A 13,408-nucleotide genomic window follows, 5' to 3' on the forward strand; every position below is an offset into this window, starting at 1 on the left:
TAAAGGAGAGTATAAACATAAGTGTGAGTAGAGATGAGCATGAACTTGAGTGAGTACTCATGAGTGCAAGTAGAAGCAAGTACGAAGATGCACGAGCGCTCATGAGTGAATGTGAACGTGAGTGAGAACTCATGAATGTGAGTGGAGGTATGAACGTGGGTGAGTACTCATGAGTGTAAGTGGGGATATGAACGTGGGTGGGTACTCATGAGTGTGAGTAGAGGCGATTATGAAAGTGAGTACTCATGAGCGTGAGTGGATGTGAGAATGAACACGAGTCAGTACTAATCAGTGCGCATAGATGTCTGAATATGAGTGAGAACTGATGAGTGTATGAGCATAAATGAGTGCTTATGGGTGTGAGCATGAGTATGAAAGTGGGTGATTATTGCTAAGGATGAGTGGAGTGTGTATGAACGTGATGGAGCACCGATTAGAGTAAGTGCATGCGAGTGATTTGTATTTGAAACCACTTTTGATTTAATGCAGCGTAACCGCATGCACCTATGGCACAAGTGGCCTGCTTTGAACAATTTCTCAATGAAAAGAAAGCTTAATGAAAAAGAAGGCCTAGTTTCAAAGTATTCACATCCTATGCGGTAACGAAAGCCCTTCTGAAAAACCACAAATTGCTCCTGCAGTAAGCTCGCTTTAGTGTGGCACATCAGGTACCCAAGCGCACTAATTGGCAGTAATGGGCATGCCGCCAAAAGTTATTCACCGCATGCAAAAGCCAGAACGACACCGAACGCGTGGGAATGTCGTCTGTATTGCTGCTTGAGATCAGAGATATCATATGATATAGAATCACCATACATGGCACCCACTACACACGCTCATTCTGCTCTATAACAATGCAAAACAGCACCGCAAATGCAGGCAAACACTGAAAACAGTGACCAGAAATGAGGGTAAAAACATGCATGGCAGTGGCCTCGCCAATGCGTGCCATTGGTAGTGTATCTGGAGCTCTTCACCTTCCTTATGAGGAGTGTCCAACGTAACTGAATGCCGCACACGTGCTGGAAGTACCATACTACATGTCAATCTGCACCTCAATTATAATCTTTAATAAAGAATAGCCATTATATCTACTTTGTATGCAGAAGTCTTCTCCATATGAATTGACTTTTTTTCTCGTTTACTCGAGTGGACACATGCTGCACCTTCAATATCGACGCAAATGTTATTAGGGACCACATGAAATCGCATCTCAAATCGACATATTGTGCCTTTAGCAGTGTAGACAAATCTGCAGTCTGCAAACTATCACCCTTGAGATTTCTTTTTTGTTCCATACTCCATATAGCGAAAGCCAATACAAAGACACGCATAACTGTCTCAACTTGTTCACAGTTTTAGTAGGGCATCCACAACAGCTCGACGGATGCAGGTTACCAACCATTCGCAATGGCATGACGTGTCCACAATAGGGTTTCCTAATATACACTATAGGGAACACTGGCGCTAGTGTCTATGGGAACTGCAACGCACGGCGCTTCAGTGAGCATGGGAATGATGGGCAGTACACACATTTGTCTTATCTTCATACTTCTGGCCTGCTTCTGGCTCTGTGTGTGTTCGTGTGGCTTAGAGCTGTTTTTTTACGGAAAAAAAAGCAAATGTTCAGCGTTTGTACTTCACAACCTTATTCCTTTAGTGTTACCATTTCGAATCGAGTCACAAAGTTGAAAAGGGTTCGTTCTTTCTTTCAAAACAAAAGCGTAACCAGGAATAAACGAAGCCGCAAGCACGATTCGCCACCCTCAAGTACGAAAACTAGGCAAATGTGTGTACTACCCATCATTCCCATGGTCGCTGAATGATCGCAGCGCCAGAGTCCCCTCTAGTTAATTTTAGGAAACTTTATGGTGTCCACAGACTTGTTGCAGACACTCAACTAAAACTGTATATTAACAGGTGCACGTTGCCTGTTTCTAAAGCACCATGAATAGGCCCCGTCCAAGCGTCCCTTTCGGCAGGAAGCCTCTGCTAGGCGCAACCGAAGAAAGGCAACCAAACACGCAACCAACTTCATGCAACAAGGGCACCATAGAGGAGGTGCCATCGCCATTGCCGCGCCTAGGCGCTGCCGAGTCCCCGCACCCCACCAGGCAGCGTACGCGAGTGCCAGTCACGTGAAGTATACGACACATACGACTAGGGTGCCGTATGCATCATATACATACGCTAACATGCTAGTTATTCCGAACGCCCTGCACGAGTGACAACCGACTCTTGAAGTAAAGTTAAATTTAGTTTTATGATTCTGCCCACCCATGCGGTCAAGTGAATTACTGAGGGCAGTCAGGCAGCCGTGACCTTCTTTTGACTTTTTTTTCTGATACTTAAGCACATTGTTTCAACTTAATTTTCCTGGTAATGGTGACACTTGGAACAGCACCATGAGCAACCTTTTTGCTAATAGAGAAAATAAGGGTCAGCCACAGTGGTGTGGTGGTTACAGTGCTCAGCAGCTGTTTGTAAGTCGTGGGTTCGACCCCGGTTGCGGCGGTTTCATCTAGATGGAGGCAAAATGTAGTTAAGCTAATGATGATGATGAAATGCTAGAGGCACAGACATTGTGCGATGTCAGGGCCCATTAAAGACCACCAGATAGTTGAAGTTCTCTAAGCCCTCTACTGTGGCATGCCTCAATCATATAGTGATTTCGGAGCATTAAATCCCAGATATTATCAATATTAGAGAAAATAAGAGAGCACTTAGTAACAGTAAGTGATTGCATTAATTAATATAGCCATGTTCTAGTTTCTTTCAGTCTATTAAATCTACTTGATCACCCAAGTTGGTAATACTGACGTGTTCTGTTGCAGTCATGGAAGCGACATTTTGCTTTTTGGAGCAGATTCTGGAGCAATAAAAATGGTGCTTTGGAGCACTTCAGAGCAAAAAAAAATGCTATACCTTAAAGATTGCTATTGCTGTTTTGGGAGCAGATGCATGTTCCTAATGACTTCTGAAGTCTAAAACATCACTTAAGCATTTAATAAATATTTAAAATTATTATTAGACATGCTGTATCCTAGTGTGCAACTAGTATACAAGCACTATAATTGGTGTAAATTATGGGCGGGGGGGGGGGTCAAGAGAGCTTAAACGTTTTTGGTGTTCAGGCTGGGGAGGACACCCCTTGCAGGTGTACCACTTGAGATTTAGCTTTAGCACATGATATAATTGAGTTAACAGTTAGGAATAGCACAATAAACATTTTAAAAGGCTTTTTATCTTCTACTGTGTACCTGTGTTTAATGCCGCTCAGCTATGTGAACTATGGAAATCGAAAAAAGGTAAAAAAGAAAAGGCTGAATATAACAATGCAATCGCTCGAGCTCAGACACCATGCTCGTTTTTTTTAATTTTACTTGAAAGCCTGATTTAATTCCCATATAAATGAATATACAACCCATATTAAAAATACAAATTAGACATCATGGCCTAATATGTGTCACCCCTTGAAATTTTTCTGGGTTTACGCCACTAGGTAGCATGATAGTATCGTATCTAAAGCTTGCTTTTGGTATCTCTTAGCCTCAAGGGATGGTTCTATGGTTCAATTTCATTCTTTTTAGTTTGCCAACACCATTTTGGAGCAGGTTTGTAGCAGTTACTAGCAAATATTGCATTCTGGAACAACATAGAGCAGCATTGCCCTTTTGGAGCAGTTCGGAGCAATTGGAGCAGTACTTCCATCACTGCTCTTGTAATATTTTTTTTCATGCTTTGGAGAATATATTTATGGCTTGCCTAGGTGATTTACCTCCACAGCGCTGTTTCGTAAATCAACGTGATTAAGGTATTGTACATGATTCCAGGTCCATATTTTCTTCTTTTTAAGGCAGCGTGTGACTTGTCAGCCAAAATCCTAAATTTACTATATCCTGACTGTACCTAAGTTCCTGCCTTTCACAGATTTACTGTTTTTTTTTTTTTTTTTCAGGTTGAGAGCAATCGTCAGCCTTACTAATCATTACACTTTACTTGACTATGGCGAAACTGTTTCCCTTTGTTTCTCCTCAAAGGGGGAAAACTAAAAGCCGAAAAAGACTTTGCCAGACAGCAGCTGTATCTCTGCCAGTTCGTGGACCGTAGAGATCGAGACTTTTCACATGCACATAAAAGCAAACATTAAAAAAAGCAATAATTGAATATATTGTGACGTGCGTACTGCAAAAAAGTGAATGACACAAATGCACTTATGCAGTGTACAGAAGGTAGAAAGAGCATTGAAGAACTCACTGGCGAGGGTTGTAGAAAAAAACCCATTTGCTGCTGTTCTGTCAATCTATGCTTTATGACCTCTGCATTGACGTCGACGATATTGTTACATGGTTGTGACTTTAACAAAAGCAGCAGTTGGCACGTCTAAGATGAGACTCTTTGTTTAACCAAACTTTTGGCATGTAAAGGAAATTTCAGGCTACAACAAAACTCACTGCACAATAATAGCAGTGAACACAGCGTTGGCCAACAATAACCGATAGTTGGGACGAGCCGTGTTTTATACACAAGGCATGGAACTTTCTAGCCTTATCGCTGGCAGTTGCACAAGCTTTAGTATAAGCTTGACTGTTCATGTCCTATGGGTAATCTTAACAAAATGATCTACTACAACCACGAAGCTTCTCAAGGCGATCTGCAGCAAGCATTACTGACAGTGTCTGTGCATGTTAACTGAACACAGCAAAATTAAAGCAAGAAACACCCGTGGCAGTACGGTAAATAAATTTTGGCCACCTCAGGACAATGCCTTTAAAGAAACCAAAGGGCCATAAATAACCTGGAAACCCAAAAATAAGTTCTCACGGCTCCTGATTAATTGCCTAGACAGCTTGTGAACCGAAGCCAGCAACATGGGCTATTTTACGTTGCAGTTTTTATCGCACAAATGCGGCTTAGCTGTTTGTTTTATTTATAAACATTTCTTTTTTGCACAAAGGGCAGAAAGGCAAAGCTTTACCAATGTGAATAGTATCACATCAGTCAGGGCCAAACCTCATAAGCGCGAAAATGCACGCGACAGCGACGAGCGACGCTATAAGCGACGAAACAGGGCGTTCGCGCGACGTGTCGCGTGCTCGTTTTCGCGCGATCGCTCGGTTCTCCAGATTTGGAAACCGTCGCGCATCGCCCGGAAGTGCTGGGCTCAAGCAGCCAATAGCGAAATACCGGAAAAGACAAAGACTACATAGGTGCACGTGACCCTGCCCGAGTCACATATGCGCAACAAGAAATAACGCGATGTTTATTATGCATGTGCATATAAAAAAGTGCTGCAAGGGAATAATAAACACTTTCTATTTCATTACACAACAATATATTTTATTTTTAAATTGCATACCGCTCGCTACGCGGTTTTCTTGGTGCGAGTAGACGGCCTCATGCCAGCAACAGTGGAATTCGCTCGCCGAAGCTGTCGCGTGAATGAGGTTTGCCTGCGCTAGCGACTGATCGCGCGAAGCCGATCCATCGCGTCGCTTGTCGCTGTCGCGTGCATTTTCGCGCTTATGAGGTTTGGCTTTCAGGGGTCACGAACAAGCAGTATCAGGCGATCGGCTTAGCACCCACCCTTGGCTACTTTCGTCACTATGTGAAAAGGCCAGGGAGGCTGTCGTCGTCACTTGGCGTAACAGTTCAAGAGTAGCATGTTGAGCCCACACTCACGCTAAAGAGAACTCTTCTTCCCTAGTGCACGAGTGCCTTGATGACAATAAGTGAGCGCACACTCGCATCAAGATGTCTTTATCTTGCTCTTCCAAGCATCCTGATGAAAAATGACCATGCGCTCGGTCCAAGGAGATGTCTTCTTCCTTTCGTTGTTTAAGCACCTTGGTGATGCTCACTTATTATCATCAGCAAAAAAAAAACAACTAGTGCACATGGTGTAATCCAGGCAAACCCACGTATGAAAATTTTTAAAAGCTAGAAAGGAAGCGAGCACGAAAAAGAGAAAGAGCTTGGTGATCCCTCCATCATAGGAATCTGTAAAACACGAAAGTAAAATGTGTCCTTACAGAAGTAGTTTATAGTTAACCGTACATTAACATAAAAGGGCTTGTGCATTGTCTATTCGTGAATGCATTGACCTCGACGCTTAGCCATACATCTACATCCCAACAACTAACGTCCGTCATTAATGAATGAGCAAACCCTTGTGCTTATACATGCTTGAGATAGCAGTACTGGTTAACGGTGAGAGCGTGACTGGGGCTACGTTGTCTACTTGCGGCGTGGAGTTATTGAACCCAGCGCGTCGTGTCTTCTCTTTTAGCCAGCCGTGATTATTCACTGGGCCAGCGTAACGGGGTAATGCGGTGCTAAACCCAGGCAAAACAGGCCCGTTCGAGTAGTTGAAGAGCTATGTTTGGTATAGAACGATGCAATGAGCAATGTCAAAGCTTGGGGAAAGCTCCCCACCTGTGTGTGTTAAGGCGTTGATAAAACTGCACTTCTATTAGAAACGCACCAAATGGGATGGACGTTCAGAAATGACGCGTTCAAGGAACGAATAGCAGATACAACCGTCACGATGCAATACTGCACTTTACCAAGAACACTATGAGAGGACAGTGGTAGACATAAAAGGCGAACTTTTTCAAGCATACAAAGTATGTGAACATGGCACAGTGAATAGCGTGCCCAGCATCTGTTGTCGTGGACCCAATGGTCATGGGTTTGGTTCACGTTGACGGAACTTTTTTCTTTGTCTTCTGATGGTGCGTATTTTTGCAACCTCCTTTCCATCACTGAAATACGTCACTTAAGCCTTGGTTTGCCGTGGCATAATACACTTTTGTGTTAAAGGAAAAACACACATAGAAAGCAAAATAGAAACAGTAGGCAAGATGAAGAAATTGATAAAGAGAGAGGTAAAAATAGATGGAAATAAAGAGAAATAACGACAAAATATGAAAAAGGAGAAAAACGAAGATGAAGATGAGAAAAAAAAATAGAAAATTGAAGAGAAAGAAAGGAGGCTGTCCAGCTGCGCACTTTCTTCAAGCTTTGCACACACTTCACACTGTGCAGATTCTACATCTGTACGTCCGTCCATACTGGAATAGGTCCACATTTGAAAAAGCGACGTCATATTATGATGTCAAAGAGTTCGGCGACCTGGGCAAATGTTGTCTGTACCTGTTGATTAGGAATGACAACCCGTGAATACAGCGTTACTCTTCCAGACAGCTGAAATTCCCCTTTTCTATCAAAATTTCCCTCACTTACATAAAATAATTAAAATTATTCACGATTCTTAGTGCCACCAGCATGTCTATTGTTCAAGCACTACTTGTACAGGCAAGTATTTGTATAGCATAATTTTCATCATCATCAGTCTGACTACACCCACTGCAGGACGAAGACCTCTCCCATTATACGACAATCAACCCACTCTTGTGCCTTCTGCTGCCACATTACAGCTGCAAACTACTCTATATCATCTATCCACCTAACTTTCTGTTTCCCCCTTGCATGTGTGCCTTCTCTAGAAATTCAGTCAGTTACCCTCAATGACCATCCGTTATCTTGCTAAAGCTCTATGTACTCCGCCCATGTCCATTTCTTTTTCCCGATTTTCACTAAGACCCCCAAACCCCCTTTAGTTAACACACTTTAGTTAGCACCCTTTAGTTGCCCTTAACACCCTCTCTTCTTGTTCCTCAAGGTTACACCTATCATTTTCCTTTCTACCACTCACTGTATCATCTTCAATTTGAGCTGAACTCTCTTTGTAAGCCTCCAAGTTTCTACTCCGCGGGTAAGTACCGGTAAGATGCGGGTGTTATAACCCTATCTCTTGAAGGATAGTGGTAAACTAGCATTCAAAATTTGAAAACACTTTCAGAATGTGCTCCACCTCCCCCTTATTTTTCGGGTTACTTCATTCCCATGGCTCAGCTCCAGAGTTACTACCTGTCCTAAGTAGATGTATTTTTTTACAACTTCCAGTGTCTCGCCACCTATCATAAAGCACTGTTTTCTGCTGAGACTGTTGCACATTACTGTAGTTTTATGCATACTAATCTTCAGACCTACTCTACTGCTTTCCCAGTTCAGTAATCATGAGCTGAAATTCATCTGCAGAATTACTCATCAAGGCAATGTCATCACCAAATTGCTGGTCAGTAAGATGTTGGCATCGTTATGCAACTGCTAACCAGTTATATAAAAAACATATGCGATTGTTCAACGTATGTCTGGGCATTAAACATTTATACATATCTCAAGGATCATTTCGTAACGTTTTGCCTAATAACAAAATTACAATGCAGTCACCTTCCCAGTGTATGCTTCGCATAACATCGATAGACAAGGTATGTAGGATCTGCCAATTTACTATTATTTTTTTTAATAAGTATGTTCATAAGCTATACGGGCATAAATTGGTTAAAGCCTTTTTTCTTCCTATGAGGAAACTCTTGCAATCAACATGTATTATTATATACCATGAAGCAAACTCTGCCCTTTATTCAACAAAACACCCTGGGAGCATGGTCTCACAGTACATCAGGGCAGAAAGCAACACGAGCCCTCCTGCAGTACTTGAAGGCAACGTCACCGAGCGATCGCCTGTGAAACACTGCGCTGTGTGTGTGGTTTTCAATGCGCCTCTGCTCGCTCTTTTTTACTCCCCTATTTCCCTCCCCATGTGCAGGGCAGCAAACTGTACATAGTCGAGGTAACCTCTCTACCTTTCCAATACTTCACTCCTTCTCTCTCTCTCAGAATCATTGAAGATATTTTAGTCAATGTGGAGGTAGAGTTTTCGTTGGAATCTTGGTGCCGAATATCCTTCAAAAATGACCCATTTATGAGATATGAGAAAAGATTTTCACATGGAAAAGCTAACTGACATTTTACAAACTATTCCTACCCACCACCAGCCTCTTACCTTCTTGACTTTGTCCTGGTCTTTGCTGAAGTAAATTTTTGTAATTACGGTCCATTAGCTGTGAGTTACGGATCCCTGGCGTAAACAGTGAAGGTGAAGTTAGTAAATAAGCGCATCTTACATTCGCTATTTGGTCAGACAATGAAACTGAAAGAATATACAGTAAAAAGTCCTTAAGTTGCCCATCGTCGTTTCGGAAGATCAGATAATACAACATGTTTTCTGGTCTTGGAAAATCTATGTATTGTTTAATAGTATCAAACTCTAATTAATACACTCCTATTTAGCTGTAGCCCGATTAATTCAGTCAATACTCAGAGCACCTGAAACACAATGTGTCAGTGTGTTCGACTCCGAGGAAAACAAAATGGTGTTCACAAGCAACTCAAATGGCCGTGGGTCTTTCTCAAAGCGTAGTTGCCATCCACCGATCTAGCTATAATCGCGTTGTTTATTACCAAGACTTCTACGACTTATGCACATTTGCTTCTTCGATTTTACTGGATGCATGTGAACTGCCTGGGAGCTACCATGATTGCATCGATAGCGACTGCTGCGACTGCAGGTAAAAGCTGCGACAACCAGTAGTTTCATTTTTGCCACATCCCTTCAGACATCCATTATTCTGCAATAGCGAGGCAGGTTTATTCAGCAGCCTATGCTGTGCTCAGCGATTCTGCATCTACTGTGGTCGTAGGTCATGCGCGCACCTTCAGAATTGCGTGGGCGCTATGATCTTGTGTTAATATAGCGACCCCGCTTTCACCCACAGCGGATGCAACATGCGGCGACTTCCTTTTGACATTGAACAATGCGCACACATTGTCCCGGAACTTGAACACAGTGGAAACTGTAGAAGGTGAAAAGATTCAGTCACAGTCCGCATGCTGGCCCTAAATTCAGTCGCGACATCACGATGAACTATCATTTGCTAATCATTTTTCAGGCAAAGAAACTATAGTCACGTGCACGTGAAGGTGGTGGTGGTACGTAATAAATGAGGAGGGTAGAGCACATTTAGTGTTAAAACATGGCTGTTTTGAGTTGCACTCACATTGTGATCGAAGTCCCACATGGAATTTGCGCCACTAATCACAAATATGTACCACGAATTCGTGTATTCACCAAGAAAATGCACATTAATGTGATACAGACTTATTTATTGCTTTTTTTTAATACTTTCGATAAATAAATACTCATGATGCTTAGGACTCTGGCAACACTGGGCATGTTTTTGTAGGGTACAGCCGTGGGATCGTCTGCTGACATGTCTGCTGGCGTCTTGATAAGAAGCCATGGAGAAGGTGAGCTACTGACATTGGCGGAGGTTTCAGACTGAGAAAATAGAGCTTTTTCTTTCATCATCCAATGCCGAACAGTCAGTGAACTTCACTGTGCTGTCACAAATTGACAAGAAAGCAATATTGGAGCTCTGCGCGTTTTAAAACTCATCCGAACGGCATCTACACGAGGCACATCGCTTTGCAAAGTCGCACTGCTGTTCTCTAGTGATGTGGGTGCACTTACAATATGAGGTAGGCATTGAAGAAAAAGTGTTCATTGCAGAGGAGGGAGATGAGACTCAAATTTCTACCGTGGCTTGTGCAGCAACACATCTCTGTTGCATTTCCCACTACGGTTCTAACAATACCTGTAAGATATCCAAACCACATTCCTTCCACGCGACCTGCGCAATGATGTGCCATGGTCATCAGCTCTTTTGTTTATCTACAGGTATGTCTGCACCATTCACAATAGCGTGTCATAGTCTTTCGAAATAAATGAGGCATGGACAAGTGCATGAGCGGTGCGCCGCAAACCCAACAAAAATACTGCTCGCGTGTTTTCACTGCATACAGAGCAAACGTTCAGCGCAAATGTTTTGAAAACGCAGGAGCAAATTTTTTCAATACCCACTATTAGTTTGAAAAGCTTTGTGATTGTAATGTATAGCGTAGATTCAGTGTAATACTAGTTTTCTTAAATGCTATAAGTGTGCATTCATTGACTTACCTATTTATTACATTGTGCTCTTTACTTTCGCATGCCACGGAGACATGCATTTTAACATGCTGTGCAGTATTGCGAACCGCATACAAAGTGCCAGGGATCAGCGGAAAGATGAGTACGGTGATCCACCTATAGTGACTGTATATGCTACTTTGAGGTATGAGCCATATGCAGTAATCTAGATCTAACAAACAAATAACTACATTTATAGTATGGCTCCACTACTGAGCACTCCGTGCTCACAGTGCATGCTAACCAAAGGAAGCAAAATAAATGTAAATGTGAAGGGATAAGGGGCGTTGAAGTGTTGACACCTGAGGTTCACAGCATCCCATTGTCGCTACTGGTTTTTGGGACAGCCCATTGCCATCTTCAAAGAATTGGGAGGAAAATGATGAGGCAGCATGAAAAGACTGAAGGGAAACTAATTCCAGTAGTGTTTGCATGGCACTTCCCTTACATGACGAACATTTCGTGATAAGAGGCGGAGATTTCGCTACATCACGACAATGTCGCGTCCAAGGAACCTGCAGGGGCCGAGTTTGTTTTCCCCACATCCGTGACAGAGGAACGGCTCCTCCGATCATATATTGTGCTCTCCTATCACTAGACACACATCACTTCCGAGGGTGACACCCGACCCCGCCAAATAAACATGCTCAATTGAGGTGTTGCCACTCCACTCAGCACCTAAGAAAAACACCAAGGTGGTCTCTTCTTGACATGCGAAGGTGGCAGGACGATCTGTTACACGCTTAGGCAACTGGGCGCATCAAAAGGTCTGCCCTTCAATTAGTGGGACAGCTTGCACTAGTGCCGATGCCGCTGTCTCTTCAAAAAGTGAGTCACATCCAAATACCATTCTGGTCATCATGTAGAACACCTTTTGACATCTGACAGCCGGTTGCCTCACTTCCACAGTCAGGAGGACGATGCAGTTGTTGGGACGGCTGTCAACAGGCTAGCAGCCCTTTGATGACTTCTTCTAAGAGAACACCGCCTTTTCCTCAACGCAAGTGCAGATCAGAAAATGGCAGATGCGGCATGCGAACTTAGTATTTTAGCGCACGATGCCTTGCTGTGCTTGCAAAGCTGCGTAAATCTCTGCGATTAGTTCTTGTGTAGCGACATTGTTTTCCCTACAAACACGTGCAGCAACATCTGAACACTACTTATACACATGTATTTAAGGAAGCCCTTGCTTTCGTCAATCTGCCACACCGACAAGCTAATGTTGATCAATCATGCTTTCACGCATGCATGCAATGTAAGGCCATCTCTTTTAAATTGCATACATCATAATTATATTGCTCAGTAGGCCTAGTTATGTTGCAGGTGGGCAATTAATTGGCGTGGAGAAATAAAAATCGAGGTTTTAGAAGGTTTTTAGGCACGCCCGTCATTTTTTAACCTAAGCCCAGTGCCAATATTGTTGTGAAAAATTAGCGGCACTGTCCGGGCTCCCTTGTTGTCTGAACAGCACAGGAAGCATTGGGAAGTCATTGCAGAACGAAGATAGAGAATCAGCAACTAAAGCACCGTAAAAGCTGCAGTGTGCAACCGGCGTCGTTTTTGTGCCAAACAAAACACGGAAGATCAAGATTGCAGATTCGTCTACAGGTGGCGCTGTAAATTTGTAATACGCATTCCCTATTCCGCTTTAAATTAGGTCTCTTCTTCCAGTCCCGTAAAATTTAAATTAAAGAGATTTCACTCCGTTGAAATCTGAATTACTGAGCTCTCACTGTGGACTAAACTTAATTCTCCATAAAATTCCGCTCTAGCCGGAATATTTTATTGTGAAAATCTATCAGACATCCCGTATAAGACATATACAAAGGACATTTCTATTGAAAGATTGTTAACATCCGTGCTTTCTCCCCAAGGCTATGCTTTACAAACCTGCGCATTCGGATCTAACGCGAGTATCTTAGAGATCACCTTGGATGTGAATGCCGCTCCACTCGAATCATACAAAACATCCAGAGGGACAGCCAGATGTGAAGAAGACTCGGTGACGTTAAGTGGGCATGAGTGGTAATGATCAAAGATGGGACCTAGCAGGCGTGCAAACACAAGTGTCTAAATGGGAGCATACTGCAACATGAATGTTAGGGGCCACCTGTAAGGGAGAACAGAGCAGAAATTTTGGCAAGTTCAATCATGAGTATGCTTATTTCAAAGGTGTAAGTCACAAGGGATGTGAAGAGACACGAGTATGAATGTAACTTACGAGTGTAGTAGTAGTCGTGAGCAAGAATGAGGGTACTCATAGGAGTGAGCAGATGAGAGTGAACTTGAGTACAAATGGCTGTGAGTTTGAGTTATTATAAGCATGAGTGAGTGCCAGGTGACGCGAGATGGTGCGAGTGTGAGCCCTAGCAGATGTGAGTGAGTACTCATCAACATAGCTGGGTGTGATCATATGAGCTGAAGGCGAGTGAGTACCAATAGATATGAGCAAATATGAGTATTGATGTGAGAGAG

At 42.9% G+C, this 13,408-nt stretch overlaps 1 protein-coding gene across 9 annotated transcripts in view; it reads right to left on the reverse strand.

Moving 5' to 3' along the window:
* LOC119164485 (phospholipid-transporting ATPase ABCA3-like) overlaps nucleotides 1-13,408 on the reverse strand; it is a 145,668-nt gene that overhangs the window by 93,834 nt on the left and 38,426 nt on the right. For 8 of the 9 annotated variants that reach the window (XM_075871856.1, XM_075871858.1, XM_075871854.1 and 5 more), the window contains one exon: nucleotides 8,912-8,986. The exons of the other annotated variant lie outside the window; for it this stretch is intronic. In XM_075871856.1, the coding sequence (XP_075727971.1) occupies nucleotides 8,912-8,986 (75 nt within the window). The remainder of the gene's footprint in view (nucleotides 1-8,911; nucleotides 8,987-13,408) is intronic. 9 annotated transcript variants of the gene reach the window in all.

Source organism: Rhipicephalus microplus, chromosome 8, assembly GCF_043290135.1.
Source record: "Rhipicephalus microplus isolate Deutch F79 chromosome 8, USDA_Rmic, whole genome shotgun sequence".
Lineage (NCBI taxonomy): Eukaryota > Metazoa > Arthropoda > Arachnida > Ixodida > Ixodidae > Rhipicephalus > Rhipicephalus microplus.